The 19,838-nt window shown below is 45.2% G+C and overlaps 1 protein-coding gene across 1 annotated transcript in view; it reads left to right on the top strand.

Moving 5' to 3' along the window:
• The window catches only part of LOC144174348 (P protein-like), a 358,011-nt gene that overhangs the window by 90,906 nt on the left and 247,267 nt on the right, over window positions 1–19,838 (top strand). Inside the window, exons 4-5 of the mRNA XM_077702998.1 lie at window positions 1,652–1,913; window positions 2,062–2,291. Of these exons, the coding sequence (XP_077559124.1) occupies window positions 1,652–1,913; window positions 2,062–2,291 (492 nt within the window). The remainder of the gene's footprint in view (window positions 1–1,651; window positions 1,914–2,061; window positions 2,292–19,838) is intronic.

The raw sequence follows: 19,838 nt of genomic DNA, 5'->3' as shown, positions 1-19,838 counted from the left end.
AACAACAACAAGCAACAACAACCATCATTATCATTGTCGTCGGTGTGTTAGTTGTTCATAGCACTCGTGGTCGAAGCTTTCGCGCTGCCAGCCATCGCTCAAATGTATTTCGCGCATTGCTTCGCGGTACATGGTCTTACGTAACGTACATACAACGTGCAGATCGTTTGAACAACATCATTACGCCATATACAGGCAATGTTGTTGTCGTTCCTTATTAATCAAAGAACAGGGGAAGAAAAAGAAAATAGACAAAAGAGATTCATGGTTGGTTCTCTCGTAGCGAGTAGCCCTACCAGGTTTATTGACCTTGGGAGCTTCGAATGCATCTGCCCACGCCCAGCGGCTCGTAAATGTCGGTCTCGAGAACGTGCATTCCGCGCGACCTTCGCCGTCTGTCTCACCGTCCCGCTTTTAAGACGTTTCCCCGCATCGCGTGGCGATTCTTTTTCTTCAAGGTCGCCCTTCAGGTTTTCGTCTCGTGTGAATCAAGCGCACCACGCGATGCCTTTTGTCCAGCGCGCCGTCGCGGAGCGTGTAACAGCCGTGTTGCTCAACCCAGAGCTAAACCTGGAGCTGGCTACGCCTGTTTACTGCTGGGCTTTTCCCTGAATCTCCGTCTTGTTCCCGTCCTTCTCGCCTCTAATAGTCGTGCAAATGCAAGTGCGGTTATGAAACGGTGGTTGTTACAACGTTACAAAATGTACACCAGGTCCAGGAAACAGGCACAGTTTGTTATCGAAATGAACGAACCGCATCGTTTGTCCAGTATCATTGATTTGCAAAAGATAGCAGAATGGGTAGCTCGCACTGCACGCGGTAGTTGGCAGTGCAGAAAACGTACACAACGGAGAAAACACTTGATTTATTATGGGGTTTAACGCGCCGACGCTACACAGGCGATGAGGCGCGCCATACGTAGTGGAGGGCTCCGAATTAATTTTGACCACCTGGGGATATTTAACGTGCGCCGAAATCTCGCACACACGAGCGTTTTTGCTTTTCGCTTCCGTCAGAAAAGCGGCCGCCGCGGACGGGAATCGAACCCGCGTCCTTGGGCTCAGCAGCACTACGCCTTAGCCACTGAACCACCGCGACGTGGGTCGTAGAAAACACTTGCATACTCATGAGTACTAAACAAAATCGAGGGGAATTCAATCACTAGCTCTTGTAGCTCACTTGGTAGGGCGTCGGACGCGGTCCGAATGGGTTTGAATCCCACCTGGAATGCTAATTTGTACCTATGTTCTTTCTTTACTACCATTCTGGAATTCCTATTCGACGAACTATTTCCCCTGTGCCCTGATTGACGTTCTTGCCTTTTTGGGCAGCTTTTTTTGTTCTCTATTTTGACGTTGCAGTGGCTGATTGGAATACGCCGCCAATGCTTAAAACACCAAACCGGTATATTAGTTTCAGATCTTTCGGCGTGTCTTCCTGTGTACGTCTATTTTCACGGTGTCAGACAAAGTCGCGCTTTCGCCGTTTGGCTGGCACAGGGAAAATGTGCAGCAGGGCAGTAGCGTGCCAAGCACTGTATTGCAGAGCGCTTCCACGCTTGCTGATAAGCTTAGGTTAAGGCAGCGGTGTGCGACCACCTCTTGCACAGTGTTAGCAGGACGAGAAAGAACGTTGCGTCCCAACGCTGCAGGGGTGGCTACGCGCTGGAGGTCCACCTGGAGTCGTCATCGAGCGGCGTCAGCCAGGAGCACCAGCAGGTGTCGCTAAGCCTGGACGTGAGCGCCTTTACTGAGCTCACCCAGCTGGGCCTGCTCATGGGCGGTGCAGTGCTGCTGGGCCTCTACGTCCTCATCGTATTCGAGCTGGTGCACCGTACGCTGGCCGCCATGCTGGCCGCCACGGCTGCCATCGCCTGCCTCGCTCTCATTGGAGACAGGCCGAGCCTCGCAAAGGTATGACACGCATACGCCAAAGAGCATAGCCGTGGTAGCTGGATGGTTAGCACGCGGAACAGATGTGTTGATAGCGTTTGGAGCACGGGTTGGCGTCCTGCCGAATTCCATGGCACCCATGGACATGCACGTTCTCGTGCTCTCGCAGGTGATGTCGTGGCTGGACGTGGAGACGCTGAGCCTGCTGTTCGGCATGATGGTGCTTGTGGCCATCCTGTGTGAGACGGGCTTCTTCGACTACGCGGCCGTGGTGGCGTTTCGAGTTGCGCGGGGCCGCGTCTGGCCGCTGGTCACCACTCTGTGCGCCACCACAGCCCTGGTGTCCGCCTTCCTGGACAACGTCACCACCATCCTGCTCATGACGCCCGCCACGATCAAGTGAGCAGTTGTGCCGCTGACGTGCTCTCGTCAGTACTCAGTGTTGATGAGCAGGCAGTGTTGCGACTGGGCCCTCGACGACCCACGTCGTGTTAGTGTGGCTGGCGAGCTTGTTGTTGGAGAGTGCACTCCGATCGGACGACGAGGAGCTAGAGGCAGACTTTAAACCCAAGATGCGCCTCTTTGGTTCCCCTGTAGTCGCACAACAGTCATCGGAGCAGTACTTAGTGCGACTGACGGCCGTTTGGCAGTGGGCCACAGGTGCTGCAGCAGTAACGCCGGCGCTTACGTAGTTCAGTAAAACCGGTGCAACCTGCGTTACCACGTGTAGTTGCGTGGTTGTAGCGTCCTGTCAAGTATACAAAAATTCCGGGAAGCTTGCACTCACGCGCAAGACTTGAATGGCGAAGCCGTTGTGGGTGATCATTGACGGACAAAAAGTTGAGTTTTAGCATCGTTGTGGTGTCGTGGTTGACGTCGGCGGCATGGCATTTCAATTACCTTATGTTGAGCAACGCCAGAGTGAGCTCGTCCCTTTGGTCGATGTTTTTATACGCCCCTCTGCAAGCGCAATTTATCGTCTCTAGCGGATGCTTTTTACGCCGATCCTCTCGAAGGAGAGCGGCCTCTTCCTCGGCCACCGTGCAAACTATCCGCGGCCGGGCCATGTGGAGTCAACGATCACCTACAGCAGCTTCGACATTCAAGTCGCGGCTCATCTACGGTACGGAGCGCATATGCACGATGACACGAGTACGGACGAACTAGGGGCGTACGCTATGACGTTTCTTTCTCGTTCCGAGCAAGTGTTGCCATGATACGGCAAAGGCTGGAGCTTTTTTGAGGCCACTGTTGGCCAATATCCTCCAAATGGGTGTGCTTGGCTTGATGAACGTGCGTTCGAGGCATGCGGAGGACGCTGGAGTCTTTTTTTTTTGTTGCCAATATTGGCCAGTCCCCCTAAGCGGGTATGCTTAGCTTGATGAACGTGCGCTCCAGGCACGTGTGTACGAGCGGTGGACATTTTCTTGGTATTTTTAACTGCGGACACCATTGACAGACGATTTTCAACGGCTTCGCCGTTAATAAATGTCCCGAAATGAAGAATTTGAACTTGCCCTAGGTCGTAGCAATTCTCCACTTAATGCGATTTCCACGTAACGGGAGAATTGCAAAGCGATGTTCAGCAGCACTTTCTGCTGCTTTTCTTCCTAGCGGGAGGATTCAGGTTTCACTATTTTCACATAATTCAAATATTCATTTACATTTGAACAGTGCGTGTAGTAAGTTCGTGATTGTTTTCTCACCGATATAGATGAATCAGTAGAATGCATATCACAGTCGGAATGGTGTAGTGAGTTATTTGCTTTTCTTAATACCCTTTCTTTTAATTCGATGCGTTAGTTTAATGACACTGGATAAAACAAACACGTCGCTAATCTATACGCTGCGCCAACCAGTGTGCCGATAGTTTCTGGATTCATTGACCATGACGGGTGGTTCGTAAGCACTGATGATTTTACATTGAAAGCTTAAATGCTTTGTATGTATTCTTTCTCGCGATGGCAGTACTAGGACCTGCTGTTCAGAGTATAAATAGCGGGGCTTTCAATGCATCACGAAAATCTTTCAAGGACTCTCGCCAGATAATACGTCTTTCCAGGTTTCCCAAGAATGTGCAGAGGACAGCAACTTTTTGCCATTGCAAAAAATAAAGACAGTGCAGTTGCGCTCACTACACTGGCACTTTCTGATTTCCCTCGATGAACATTACCGTCCACAAAAATAGAGCTTAGCAATGATCATAGTCTATCGTACCGGCCGTCTACAGCGGCCCATCGCAACCCTGAGCATGGCTGCATGTAGACCATTTTCGGAAAAGCATCGATTTGCCGCTATAATTTGCCCGGGAATGGCCTCGAGGAAACTGACGGGCATAGAAACCTTGCCTCAGACATACACAAACAAAAGCATGCATGGAAGCAAATGGCATAAATAATCTGGTTAGTCTGGTAGTTAAGATACATGCGCCAGAACTACACGTTCGCCCACTAGGGACAGGGATATGATTTGGCTACTTTCAGGGCATTCATTAGGCCATTTGTTCGAGGTAAAGACAAGAGGTACAGAGCTCACTGGCGTGTTGAAATATTTTAAACATTCAGATCGATATTATGGCCACTTACACGGGCGCACAATATCGTGAGTCGGTGAGGGGGAACCGATCGGGGCGCTAAGAATAGCAAAAAACAGCGCTTTGTTTATCAGAGTTTGCAATCGATATCAACAGCCGCTGAACATGCACCAACCTAGCAACCGTTGCCAAATACATAACCTATAGACACAACCGATAAAGAAGGGGTGCCTCTTGGAGGAAGCAACATTTGGGTCGAAGCAGACCGCCAGTGCTACGCAGTAATGGTTCGCACTCATGCATAATTGTGGACAATTATTTCTCGGTGAAGCCTCCGTTGAATGGTGTTCGCCGATCGCCATAACGCGGCTGAGTTCAAACCCCTCTGCGCCGGTATTTTATAATTTCTTAAACGTGAGACCTTCACGAAGCGCCTCGTAAAAAATGCTTACCCTTGCCGTACGTCATCTAAGTGTCGTTGAAATGAAAAGCGAAAAACGCCTGCGTGTCGGCGTCGCGAAGCACGTAACAGATTTCTACGTGGTTAGAATTAATCCCTAGTCCTCCACCACAGCAAGCTGTTCGGTTGAACTGCAAAGTGAACTTTGTATCTTTGATATCCGAATCATAACATGGCGAAACCCTGCATTTATTATGGCACCGATCTTTCTGCCGTCGGTTTATTGAGACCGATTTCAGGTCGCAAAGGCAGCAGGTACCTAAGAAACATATGAGCGATACTAATAGCGCCTTTGAACGAGAGGTATGTATCGGCTACCCATTTTCCAACCAGTGACATCGGTGACAACGTTCATACATGTTAACATTGTTTAGTGTGAAGGAAACGTAAGGCACATTTGAGTAGCACATAGGTGCATGAAAGAGTTCACCATTGCTCTTGACATTAACAATACAGGATGCATTCAAAATAGTAAGTTTAGTCAAAACACCTGTGACTAGGAGAAAACGTCAGAAAGCATTAAAGACTTGATAAATCCGGATATGTAAGCTGTAATCCGCCAGGGATATGTTGGAGCTAGCGAGTGTTGTCTGTTCCACACCATCGATCACTATCGCTAATGCTAGAAGAGCACGGTGCATTACAAACCTACAGGTACTAAAAACGCGTTCTTATTGCACGGGTAGCTATGAAAGGGAATGGTATGCTAAAATTGTTCTATCCTGTGGTTCTGACGTGCTTGGCCACCGTATATGCACCACAGCAGCCATACGGGCAGCCGAAAGTCAAAGTATCTTGAAGCTGGTGGACATTTTTCCCGCCTGGCCGTCCTACATCTGATACTCGACAGCCCCGAAAAGCGGCATCGCAACACCGCTGTTCGTTGGGGAAGCCTTTGGCCTCTAATGGAGTCCCAAAAGTTCTTTCGTCTGGACACAGCGATCAATATATTCTTTCCGCCAAGCGGACGGATGCTGGAATTTGAATTTTGACCTTGAAGGAACTGTGTATATAAATGCTCATGGGAAGGAAACATGCGTGAGAAGGCTTCGTCTCGTTATGATATTAGGCCGAGATAATGTTCTTTCAGTTACGCAAGGTCGCGATAGCAGTGCCTCGGCCGCTTAGCCTGCGACCGATTTAAGCATAACGCAATTGTTTCGTAAATGAGTCTGTTACAAAATTCTAGAATAAAAATGTGACGCAAATATTTTTCGGTGATGCGTAGTTAATATGATCTTCGACATTATGCAACAGGCGCCAGAGAAAAGAACAAGCATAGAAAATAAAAATGCTACGTATACGAGGTAAGCTACGCGAAAATGATGACCAGCAAGTAAGCAGTCTTGTAAGCAAGTATTGTAAACATTTCTGTGATGCTTTTATTTGTTAACTTGAGTTGCGTACCCGCCGTGGTGCCTCAGTGGCTAAAGCGTTGTGCTGCTGAGCACGAGGACGCGGGTTCGATTCCCGGCCACGGTGGCTGCTTTTCTGGTGGAAGCGAAGAGCGAAAGTGCCCGTGTGTACGAGACTTCGGCGCACGTTAGAGATCACAAGGTGGTCAAAATTAGTCCGCAGCCTTCCACTACGGCGCGCCTCAGTCACAGCCCGTCGCTTCGGCGCGTTAAACCCGACAGTCAATCAATCAACCTTGAGTTGCGTGCCTTCTGCTCCAATCCGCTGTAGAAAGTGAGTAAGCGAACTTGCGTCGTCTTTTATTCAAAAAATAAGAAATGGTAATATGACCAGGGAGTGATTATTGATAAATAATTGTTTGGCGAGCATCAAAATCTCGCTTGCATAATAAACGTACGACACCCAGCACTATTACTGTGGCAGTAATCCAGCGCATAATAAATGCCCTCCCTCGAATTTAATAACTGACGGCAATGAAAGCAGAAAGACGCATTTAATGAAAAAACAGGGTTAAAAATCTAAATCTAAAAATTTTAACTTCGGGCTTTTTTTTCTGGGAGTCCATATTCTTATCATTGCCTGGATTTCACGTGGCGAGTGACAGAAAATTCCTGAAGGACATTGTAGCTTGTGACTGCAGCTAATAATAGTCATTGCAATTTTGAGAAAAAAATCTGACTTTTTTTAATATGCCTGCCAGGAAGCTATGTACGCACATTGTAGTAATGTGGGCATGTAATATACGAGTTATTTACACTACGCACAACAAAAAGGGTGAAGTGAATCCCTCAACGTAGTTAGTACCAGGACTGGGTTCCCTGTTTGTTGTTTTATGGGTGATTAACACTCAGATTCACCCGTTGCTTCCTCTGCAGATTTACTCAAAGTAGCGTTACGCCACACGGAGCCGCACGGTAACAATAAAGTGCCACTCGCTTGCAATGCCAAAAGCGTAATGCTCCCGCATTTGAAAATGATTATCATGACAATGGATTGGCGTTTAGACTTCGCCCGCGTGAATTATTGCAATGTCCTTTTGACACGCGAAATAGAACCATATTGCTTCCTTCCTTCTACCCCTCTGGTTCTCCACAGAACTTTGCATCTCGTGACGTAAAATTTGTGACACAAACCTGCCAACAGCCTTAACAGAACAGTCTTCGAGTTCCGCGTGAAACCGCTCCTTAAGATTCAGCCCCAGCAACGAACTCTACCCCCCCCCCTCTTTGTGACACACACACAAACAAAAAGCCTCACCACAGCTGAGTGCACCGAACTGGTGAAGCGATCCCTCGGGTTCTGTAATGTGCACCTGTATGCACACACACTTTTATTTTTGTATTTCGCCACCACCGGTATACAATCCCTGAGGCAACGAGTCAAGCCAACAACCTCGCGGTCGTCAGCCCAACGGGCCGAGTAGCCACGGAGAACGGTCACTGACAAATTCCCCCGTTTTCTTCGTTCTTCTCTTGCCAACACTGTGTAACAAAGAAAACAGAAGGGTTGTTTTTTGGGGCGTCTTCTGTTGAACAAACGTGGGCAATAGAGAAAGTTGAGCAACATGCTTTCCTTCATCTATTACAAATAAGCCTCGGGTAAGTGGTTCTGACATTTGTGCCGAGTCTAGATAAGCCAGCGTCGATATATAAGGACGGGCAGCAGGTCACTTGGGACGCCGCGTACATGTGTGGTCCTAGGAGCAACACAGAAGGAGGAGGAAAGAGAGGAGATCTAAAATTACTTTCGGCCAGAACAGCCACAAGAAAGAGCAGGTGGCTACAGTTATATGGGGCCGCGGATAGAAAGTGAAACACAGATGTAAGGATAAAATGGCAAAGGAGACCGCAAAGAAGCAGCCTATATGGAGTATTACGGAATACATCCCCGCTGTCTTTGCCGGTATGCCGAGATAAAAGGGTAGCGACGCAAATCTCGTGGGTACTATCGGTTATTCGATGCCGCTCGTAGAGGTGGACAAAATAAAAGATAAAGAATGGGGGAGAGAGCAAGGCAAATGCACTTTTATGACTTTCCAAGGACGTGCCTGGTATGCTGACATATGGATATACACAGATTGCAACCATTTGTCTGGCTGACGATTTTTCGCATTGGTAGTACTATTTCGTTTTTTTTTTCTTCGTCGTGTCAGCCATTTTCTAGTGTGTCACATTTTTAGATCACACTTTTTACATTGTTTCTTTTTCTTCAGAACGCTCTGCTTTAGTTTTGTTTTATATTGTTGATTGTCGTGCATTTCGAACAGCAGAGGAGTCAGTTATACTCCCTGCGGCCCACTCGGCGACAAGCGAGATCAACGGTTTCTTTGAACGATAAATTGATAGTGGTTTCTTCAGCACAGATGGGCACATCGATCTTTGACTCTATTTTATGCGTCCATTTTGCGTCAGAATAAACGGGTCGAAGTGCTTCTCATCGAGCCTATCGTTTACGAGGGCTGCACCCAGTCGACGGGACGGAAATAGTGCCAAACGATGACTGATTTCCTATTGGGCGGCCGGCCTACTTGGAATCATTTCGATTTGTATCGAAGGTATGTACTCTTTTTCACCGTAGCTGAGGGTGTCACGTGGTCACTATCATTTGAGATCGCTGTCAAATAGAGAGGGCAAGTGCGAAAGCATATTTCCGTTTTCAAAGTACAGGTGATGCGGTTAGCTTTTCTCTTTCTTTCCTTGTCCGCGCTTTCGGTTCGAACTGTGTGGCTGTCTCTACAAGCCGTATTACTGTTTTTAGCGCGAAGACACTTCTACCCAACTTCCCTGGTTTTCGCGTGTGTAAGATGGAGCCATAGCGACGGCGTCACTGTTGCTAAGGGGCCAGCAGAACTGCTTGTGGTGCAGAGTGAGGGGGGAAGCGTGTATGAGACGGCCTGAAGTTAGGCCTATAACGTTACGCTTTAAGGACTAACGCCGCCAAACGGCGCCCACAGGTTCACGCACAATGAGTTTGAAGTTTCTTTGCAGGTTGTTAAGCCTAAAGTTAGGGCTACCAAGCGCTAAGCCCGAATATGGGCGGTTGGTCCAGGCGCTTAGTCATAGTAACGGGTAGAATTGGAAAAGACACAAAGGGAAAATGATTATGACGACGCTCTTACTCCTAAATCTTAAACCACACATAGCGTCGATGTCCTCTGCAAATGCAATTTAAATCAAGCTCGCCGGAGTCGGCACATACCGGCAGCTGTGTATTCAAGAGCGTTTTGTAATACGCGTCTCATCAACTCAGTCATTTCAGTCTGCTGAGATGTTCAATCAATCAATAAATCACTTTCTTAGAGAGCGCCACCTAGCATGCAGTCGACCACAAGAAATCGGTGCGCGCATACTTTGAATCCTGTGTGCGTACTCCGCAGCCCAGCCAGGTGTTCCACACATAGAGAGAAGAAAATTCTTGCGGTGGTGCATCGGACAATAACAGGAATTTATGCTGCTTTCGCGCGATATTCTGTGGCCGGTGCAGCCACACCGTCCATCATATTTTTCATCTTGCTTGAGAGACTTTCGTTTGCTACAAGTTTTTGGTTCATACTTTTATTTTGTTCCGCGTAGATACTCTTGTAAAAATCTTATAGAGATTAAGAAAATGAAATATGTGCTTAGGTCCTGGCTACATCGGGCTTCCTCTGTTGCTTTTCTGTTTTACGCGGCACACGCGCATGTAATCAATCTAAAGAATTTGGGATTCTTGAGTTACAGCCTCCCGGGAGATACCGCAGGGAGTCAGAGTTCTAATGGCACTCTAACCTAAGCAGCATATCGTCGATGATCTATCGACTCACATGCATGCGCTGAATGTCGTAGTTTCGTCGGTTTCTTCTTATTTTGTGCTCATGACAGTGGCATATGCACGATTTTGTTCCATGGGGACGAACCCGAAAAAAAAAAAAAAAGACAGGAGAGCGAAAACCTGGTTGGAAAGTACAAAAGGATAGCATGAAACAAATTTTAAAAATAGGAGCTCCTCGGTGGGGTGCGCGGCGTAGTCTAGATAACCTGTCGACTTTTTATTTTATTTTTATCCGTGTTCGAGGGCATTGAAAAATGGCTGATCCTTGCGATGAGAGCAGGCGTCGCAGCCACGAAAACTTGGTGCTTCGCCTGCGACAGAGAAATAATTCCCGGTAGCCACTATTTTAGCATAGGCTGAAAAGATGGTCTTGGTCCCCCATAGGACTTGTATAGTTTATGGAGTACGGGTGGGGATGGGGACGAGTACGGCATTGGCTGGCGGTGTCCTTTCAGGCATTGGCTCGCAGCTACGTTCCAGGGCGTTTTTGTAACTGCAGCTGACGTAGGGAGAAGCTCATTGCTCTGAACTATGAAACTATGGTTTAAGACGATGATAAGCTGGGCAAGTGTAAACCAACCACTAGATCTTTAAAAGAACTTGTTGTTGTTGGGCGCGTTGGTCTGACCTAAAAACGTAGTTACTTGCAAGGACTGAGGCTTGGGCATGTTACTAGCTGTAAGTGCAATGAACAAAAGAAAAAAAGACATGAACGGGCGCTTTTTTTTTTCAGTTTCTAAACAGCGCTTTTACTCGGATAATCTGCTGAATAATCTGAAACTAAATAATCTGCAATAAACTGAATAATCTGCAATGAAGAGGGAGGTAAACTATACGCGAACACTCTCACATTTCCGAGTAATTTGAATCGGGCTTTTGCGTGGCGACGCTGCACTTGGGCAATGAGGTATACGCCGTACTGGAGGGCGATGAATTCGCTTAGACCAGCTGGCAATATTCAACGTGCGTCGAAATCACGACAGACAGGTGTTTTTCATTTCCGTCGAAAAAACCGGCCATCGGGGCCGGGCAACCGCGATCCGTGTTGTGAAAACGGCACGGAGTTACCGCGGCTGGAGATTTTTGAGGGATTCGGGCAAGAGATTAGAATGTACGACCTCATCCATAACTCCTGCTCTGTTTGGCACAAGAAAAAACAGTATTTCAAATTTACTGGGTGTTTAAAGGACCAATGATATGAAAGAACCAACGAGATGAAAGATCTAACAGTGGATCTTCCATTTCGGTGTATATTTTATTTCGTTGGACATTCAGGCTCCATTGTACCTTCTGTCTCGGTGGATCTTTCGTCTCGGTGGATATTCAGGCTCGATTGTACCTTCTGTCTCGGTGGATCTTTCGTCTCGGTGGATATTCAGGCTTGATTGGACCTTCTGTCTCGGTGTATCTTTCGTCTTGGTGGATATTGAGGCGCTTCCGCAAACACCTTCACTGCCTAATTCAGCAAAATAATAGCGAAAACGTCTGCGCTTCGATTGATTATGGGGCTTAACGTGCCGAAAGTACATACGTTATGAGACGGGCCGTAGGGGATGGCTCCGGATTAATTTTGACCACTTGGGGATCCTAAACGTGCGCCGAAATCTCGAATACACGGGTGTTTTTGCTTTTCACCTCCATCATAAAAGAGGCCGCCGTGGCCGGAAATCGAACCCACGTCCTTGTGCTCAGCAGCACAACGCCTTAGCCACTGAGCCACCGCGGCGGGCACGTCGGCGTTTCAGGTGAGAATATACAACTTCGCCTAAATATACAATAGTTCAAATTTAAATGCACTGCTGGCATTAGCCTTTCTACATGGTCAGGGACACTGTTTCGAACAACAGCTTTACGATGATGAAATGTCTAGCTTACGAGATATAGGTCATCTCTCTAGTATGGACTGGAGTACGCCGCAACAAACATTTTTGTGGATGCGCTGAGTTCTCCTTTATGCCCGTGTGTGCGTGTGTGCGCGCCTGCGAGGCTTGTTAATTTCCCCTTAGCAAGAATGCGTTAACCGCCAATGTAAAAATAATATTTTACTAAGGACGAACTCAAGTTTCTTGCAGCCTCATTAACAGAAATCATTTTGTTCCGGTTCAGTTCCGTTTTTTTTTTTAAATCACGTACCGAACCGGTTTGCGGAACGGTTCGGTGAGTTGAATTATCACTGAAATTAAAAAAAAAAAACATTTAGTAGTTTAAAGCGATGGTCAAATCAAAATATAAACAATAATTCAAAATGATGCTGTTCCCCAAGGGCAATGGTGCAATTGCAAAGCAAATGAGATATTAGAAAAACATATGAAGTGGCGACAATTTACCACCTACTTTCTCGCTCAGACTTTATATGTCCTAGCGACTATTCATAAAGCTACCGCCAAGAGATATGACGGTGGGATATATTTTCTGCCCTTTTCTTTTTTGTTGAAACTGCAATCGTAGCTATGGAATCGCCCATCACGCTAACGTTGAAGCCTTAAATTTAGGCCAGCGTACTGGCATGTTCAAATACCAGTGCTTAATTTAATACCAATATGAAGCCTTAAATTTAGGCCTGCGTACTGGCGCGTTCAAATACCAGCGCTTAATACCAATGGCGCACATTTTTTTATATTTGTAACAAAACAGAAAAATCCCAGAACAGGCACATAAATACTTTGGTCACCCTGAATGATTTTTTAGCTGTCATCTTATCGAATGTGTTAACCACACTTTTGTTAAAAGTAAGCTTTAGTTCACGCTCCGTCACTGCATTATTGCTCTGACCACTGCAACTTATTTTGCGATAGCTATACCGGATGTGTGCATTGAAATCAGTATGTCATCGTACCGCTTGACCCCCGCCCATCGTTCCGTGTGCTACATTGTGGAATCTTATAACAGATTATGCTGTTACAAAATGAAAGAGAAATTTGACGCGCGGAGCATGAGATGGGTGTTTTTTGGGTAGACGCTCTTTAATTCGTCCTCAGCAGTACTCCCCTCAGGAACGAGTAGTAGTAGAAGTAATGTAGCGATTTGGGCAGTCAGTACAAGTGCACCTTCGAAAAAAAAAGCAGATCTGAAAAAAAAAAAAAACTGCAGAACAAGCAGAAAAGATGATCGCTGGGCAAATGAGACAGTGTGAGGTACCGGCCTGCCTTTCTGCACGTGTCATCTGCTTTATTACTGTTTCTGCTTCCAAGACAAGGTCGAGGGCTGAAGTATTTTGCAAAGGGATTAAGTGCGCACTTTAACAGATCTGTTGTGATCTGTATGTGTAAAAAACGGAGCTTGTCCACTGTACTGTCCTCAAATACTGACCACGGAACTCACTTCCTTCACATTGATGGCACGTTTGGTTGCAAAAGGCAGGGCAAAGAAAAGTACAGAGCAATATCCACGTTTTGCAGCTTTTTATTTACTTAATTGATTTTTTTACTCACTTTTTGCCTCATATTTTAAAACAACGTGATTCGCCTTTTATTTTTTGTTGTTTTTCGTGTAAACACATTTTTAAAAGAAAACTGGCGCATTTGATGCCCCGTGCTATATCTCTGCTCCAAGGCGCAGCTTATGTTGCAGGCTGGCAGACTTATTCTAACCGGCTGGTGATATTAAACGTGGATCAAAATCTCGATACATGGACGTTCTCGATTTCCATCTGCTTCAGAAAAACGGTCGTGGGGAAGGGAGATCGAGGCCACTTGTGGGCAGCAGCAAACGGCTTATCCACTGAGCAGCTCCTGCGGTCACACTTGCCAAGTACTGCAGGTGTCGGACCTTTCAAAGAAATTATGAAATGCAAAAAGTTTGCACACATCTGGTGTGGTCTTTCGCTGTTGCCCAGTGGAGCACTCCTGCAGCCTGATTGCTCCAATAAAATCGCAGCTAGGGAAGGGCAAAGTCATTTTATATCCCCTGCAAGGTGCCGAAAATGACATTTCGTTTGGTTAGCTTGCACTACGCTCGCGCTTCCAGCAGCAACAGACCATTGCTAAATTGGCGCTTATTCATTTCCGCTGTTATTACATAGAGCGTCGTAGTGTTCAAATGTCTGGAGGGGATAGTGCGCGAGCGGGTACGAAGTTGATGGTACGTGAAAGAGAAAAAGGCCCTAATTGCATTGACTGTGCAATATCGTCAGCGGAGGGTCGACCCGTTTCGGCATGAACCGTAACCATTATTGCTTTTTCGGTTAAGTTCCGGTTCGGGTTCAGCGTGCTCAAAAATAACGATGTTCGGGTTCAGTTCCGGCAAAAATACCGGTTCAGTTCCGGTTTTCGGTTCGGTTCGGTTCCGGTTCAACACTCTGGTTTTAAGGAACTGAGTAAGTTAAATAAGGGCGAGATATTGACCGGAAGGGCGAGAGTGCAGCAGAATTTTGCTACCCCTCGTCAGAAGTGTTGCTCTCGGGCCTCAGTTTTCCAGCCACCGACCATTGCGTTGCTGGGACGGTGGCTCGGTGAAAGCCTGTCGAGTTCTTTATCGAAGCTAAAATTATTTTTTTCCTCTTCTCGTAAAAGCCGAAGGCACATATCTGTGGTAGGATGGCGGCGGTATGTTTTAAATGGTGTGTGGGACGTCTGAGCGCGTATTCAGTGGCTTTGCTTTCGGCGATAACTTAATGAAAAGTGTTGGCCATGGTGTTACAAATACCCGCCAAATTCTTCAAGCGTTCAAATGTGACGGTAAACGGACTTTTTTGGAGAGCAGGAATATGCACCTTTAAAACAGGGATGACCATACACATATGACGTTGTGCCATACACATCACCTTGTGTATAGAAGTCCAATTACCTAAAGGTGACACTGAAGTGATTAGTACGTATGGTGGGATTACTTGCACAAATTGTAGTCTGGAGTCCCTAGGCCAGGTTTCGACCATTCTGGGTGCGTTTGCGCGACTTAATTTAGTAGAAAAGTTAATTTTAAAGGGCTGTCTAATCTCTGCATCCTCCTTGCCGATTTTCTATGAAGTTTCGTACGACGCTTACTCTTGTAGGCTTAGCTTGGCTGCGCCTATCCTGCGGCTTGCTGACCCTACTACAGTCAGTAAGCCGGCCGCTGGCGGTGCGTCGCAATTCGTTCACTCAGTTAAAGCTAAGCCACGACAACATTTGTTCCCAGAAGAATGTGGTTTTATCTCTACACTATCTACACTCTACACTCTATCTCTACACTCGCACACATGCAATTCGTACATTGGCTTAGGACGCTACGCTGAATTCGCTTCACTGAAACTGTAAGCTGCATTTGGCCGTGCTACTGGTACGCTAGTAGAAGATTTAAGGCCAGTAAAATGTGGGAGAAGGTTCAGCGACGTAATGCAGGTAATAAGCAAATAAAATCAACCAGTACTTTTTTTGCAAAGCGTAAAGCCAGAGAGCGGGAAACACTTTTTGTGCAGGATGAGTAGCACAGAGGTCAGCAGCATGGCCGCGGATTCGCGAGCTCTTTTTTTTTTCCCGCCTAAAGAACGCAGTGGCCTGTGGTAAGATATTTGTGGGGATTTTGGGGACGCAAGGAAGTTTTACTTTAAGCTGCATACATCAAAACTCTTATTGAAAACATGCTTGCGCGACAGAGGAATGTCTATCTCTTGGTCTGACAATTGCCGCTTACATCAACTAGAAACCATTCATCGTTGTTTTGGTTTGTGCCGGGATGCGGTGTTTTTCTAGGATGTTTTGCAACGATCTGTCAAAGGGGGCATGGACACTACCCTTTACACAATGCGGTTCTTGCCTTTTCGGGATACTACTGGAGTGCCCTATGATATGCTTTTTTTTTTGTGATGGGATTGTATAGCTTGTAGAGGTGCCGCATGATTGACCGGCATGCGGAACCCCCTCGCCAAACGAAATCCGTTTTTTTGGGAGCAGGATGCGTTGGTGCAGAACATTAATGCGGCGCAAAGAGACCCACCAGAGTGACTGCAGCTGTTAGACGGGCGTGTCTGCTTGTTAAGTTTTGACGGACGCCGAATTGTAGCTGCTATAATGTTATTCTTCTTGGATGACTGCTAACTTTTGTACTGTGTAATAGTTGCAAGTTTTTTTATGCAGCAAAGAAAAAAAGGTGGCATGGACGAGTGGTCTGAAGCACTAGACGCAGTGGATCGTAGGACCCTGTTCATATCTTCGGTTGTAGTTGTTTTTTCATAGCGACTCTGTTTAGCAAATCGTAATTTTTTATGTCCGCAGTTAAAAATACCAACCGATTCCCGAGCGCACTAGACCTGTCTTATTGTTCAAATTCCGTCTCGGTGGACCTTTCATCTCGATGGACATTCAGGCTCTCGATTGGATCTTCTGTCTCGAGGTTTCTTCGGTTTCAGTGGTCATTCGAGCTCGATCGGATCGTCTGACTCGGTGGATTTCGTCTCGGTGGGCATTCAGGCTTGACTGCATCTTCCGTCTCGGTGGACATTTCATCTCGATAAACATTCAGGCTTGATTGGATCTTCTGTCTTGGTGTAGCTTCTGTCTCGGTGGACATTTAAGAAGAAGAAGAAGAAGAAGTTTATTGAAATACATTGTACAAAATACACGGGAAAAACAGTACAGACAAGGGTCCCAAAGTACAAGACTGTAATGGGACCCTCGATAAATAATAACAAGGGTAATAATAATAGTAGGCAGTAACAATTCGACGGAATGGTCAAGAAAACAGTTAAAACAGTAAATAGTTCAACAGTGCAAAAAAGAAATAAATAAGGGAGATGGTCACATTAATTATACATAAATAAGCAAAGAAAAGGTGAAAGAATACAGTTTAACAGAACAAAAGATGGTTTTTCAAAGATGATTTAAATGACGACATACCATTCATTAGTTTCACAGCAGTAGGTAAGCAATTCCAAATATGTATTGCAGAAAAAGTTGAAGTCATTTTACCATAATTAGTATGAACACGTGGTAGTAAAAAGTTTCTATTTAATGAAAACCTTGTGGTGTTGCTGTTAACTAGGGAGGTGGGATTAATTACAGTAAAAGGCAATTGTAAACACAAGGACTTAAAAAATATTAGGCTTAAATTATACTGAAACAATTTATTAACAGATAACACCTTATAATAACACAATGAGTCATGGGTGTTCGATTGAGAATGGCTCCTGGTGATAATGCGAATGGCTTGATTTTGAATATGTTGGGCTGATGAAATATGACAAGGATAAGTATTACCCCAAGCCGCGATCCCATAGTTTAAATGACTATGAATGAAAGAAAAATATAGTGATAAGAGAGCCTCAGGCGGAAAATGCGGACGAGCTTTAATTAGGGCCCGAATACCATATGCAGTTTTTTTTTTATGTGATTAATATGCGAAGAAAACTTTAGGTTAGAATCCAGTAAAACACCAAGAAAGGAAACAGAGTTGCAAACAGCAATGAGGTTAGGACCGAGAGTTAAAGGGGGAAGTGAGTTTATTTGTCTTTGACTAGATTTAAAGATCATGTACTTAGTTTTTCCAGGGTGTATATCTAAGTAGTTATTACGGCACCAGTTTAAAATATTCTGTAGTTCATTGTTTAGCTTGTCTGTAAGACCTGCGATGGATTTGTCAGAAGATATTATAGTGGTATCGTCAGCGTATAAAATACAATGGCAGGAATTTAAGCAATTTGGAAGGTCGTTAATATATAATAGGAACAACAAGGGACCAAGTATCGATCCCTGCGGGACACCTTGATTAACAATTTTAGCGTCAGAGAATGCACCGTTAGTGTACACAACGTACTCTCTATCTAAAAGATAGTTTTGTAAAAAGGTTAGGGTCGGGCCAGTAACTCCATAGCTTTGAAGCTTTGAAAAAAGGATGTTATGATTAATAGTATCAAAAGCTTTAGTGAAGTCCAGAAATACGGAGCCAACTAGGTAGCCATTATCGATAGAAAGTTTAATATGATCAGTTAAAGAAAGTAACGCTAGACTAGTTGAGCTTCCAGAACGGAATCCAAATTGACATTGTTTTAATAGGTTAAATTTATCTAGGTACTCAGTTAAACGCTTAACAAATAATTTCTCAATAATCTTACTGAAGGAAGAAAGAATTGAAATTGGCCGATAATTAGAAACTAGACTTTTGTCGCCTTTTTTATACACAGGTATGATTTTGGCACGTTTTAAAGCAGGGGGAAAGATGCCGGTATTGAAAATGAGATTAACTATCTTGCTAACGGGTTCGCAGATATAATCCACTGCAATTTTTAGGTGACGCGCACAAATATCGTCTAATCCGGGACTAGTATTTTTCAAGTTGCCGATGGTACGGGACACTTCTTCATACGTTACAGGGAAAAGAAAAAATGAACATGATGAACGAGGCAAGTTTGTTTGATATATTCCCTGGCGATTATCACGGGGTAATGAAAAGTAGGTGCTGAAAGCACTGGCTATTTGGCTAGGCTGATTGTAAGTTTCATTATTAGAACAAATTTTAGATATCGTCTTAGGTGCAGAGGAAGGCGACAAGAATTCGTTCAAAAGCTTCCATTGTTTTTTAGGATTGTTTTTGTTCTTAAGGAAGGCATTACTATAAAAACGCTGTTTCGCCACTTTCAATAGCTTGTTTAATACGTTACTGTACTTTTTATATCGCTCCGCTAGATTTGCATTGAAAGGCTGTCTCTTAGTTTTCTTGTACAAGTTTTCTTTTTTTCTTAAACTGGTTAATAGGGCTCTTGTCATCCATGGATTATTAGGAAGGGTATACTTCTTTTTGCACTTTACTCTGGTGGAACTTACGCTGACTGCTTCAAGGAACAGGCTACGGAATTTAGTGAATGCTTGTATGGGATCCAATGATAAATTAACGCCGGACCAATCGGTGGAGGATATAGCGGAAATAAATTTATTTGCATTAAAGATCGTTGTGTAAAAAGAAGACTGGGTAGTGGAAGCCTCACTAGGGAATGCCACGAAAATTGGAAAATGATCGGAGATATCAGTTTCAATAACGCCAGCGACGGAAACCGGTGCAACATTAGATGAAGCATGGTCTAATAAGCTGTCTGTTCCATGAGAGTTGCATCTTGTATGAGAGGTGATCAAAGACTCAAGGCCGTAACCAGTAAAGCAATCGGTATATGCTGCATTTATATTAGAATTATCAGCCAGTAAATTTATATTAATATCCCCAACAATTAAGATATCCTTGTTTTCGAATGATAATTTGTTGAGGATTTGATCCAGGGAAAATAAGAATTCAGTGACGGAAGAGGATGGCGAGCGATAAATGCAACCGAGAATGAATGTTTTGCGACTATCAGGAAAGAATGGCAGGTCGGTCTCGATCCAAACTGATTCGCAGTGAGTGACGTCAATTGCAAGGTCGAGCCTGCGTCTGTAAGAGATACCAGAGGAAACGAAGATGGCCGCACCACCATGACTATCAAGTGAGCGGTTACAGTACTCAGAGGCGTATGATGGAAAGCCGTATAAGTGAGAGTCATCGTCACAGATCCATGTTTCCGAGGTACAGATGAAAGAAAAACTGTGTTTTACTGAGGCAACAAAGTTAGTGATATTATCGATGTTTTTCCTGAGGCTTCTAGCGTTGAAATGTATGACGGATCGGTGAAAGTCAGCAAGCAAGGATTTACACTCATCTGTGGAAAACAAAGACATCTTAACAGGATGAGCGCATGCTCATGAAGTGAACTGATCAAAATTAATGAAAAAGTTACGTGAAACAGCGCAGGTCTGCCTCGGATGATATGCGAAAGACTTTGCTGTCG

The sequence above is a fragment of the Haemaphysalis longicornis genome, unplaced genomic scaffold (assembly GCF_048455015.1).
Source record: "Haemaphysalis longicornis isolate Haplotype H1 unplaced genomic scaffold, Haemaphysalis longicornis Haplotype H1 scaffold_3, whole genome shotgun sequence".
Lineage (NCBI taxonomy): Eukaryota > Metazoa > Arthropoda > Arachnida > Ixodida > Ixodidae > Haemaphysalis > Haemaphysalis longicornis.
This window is presented reverse-complemented; position numbering and strand designations above follow the sequence as displayed.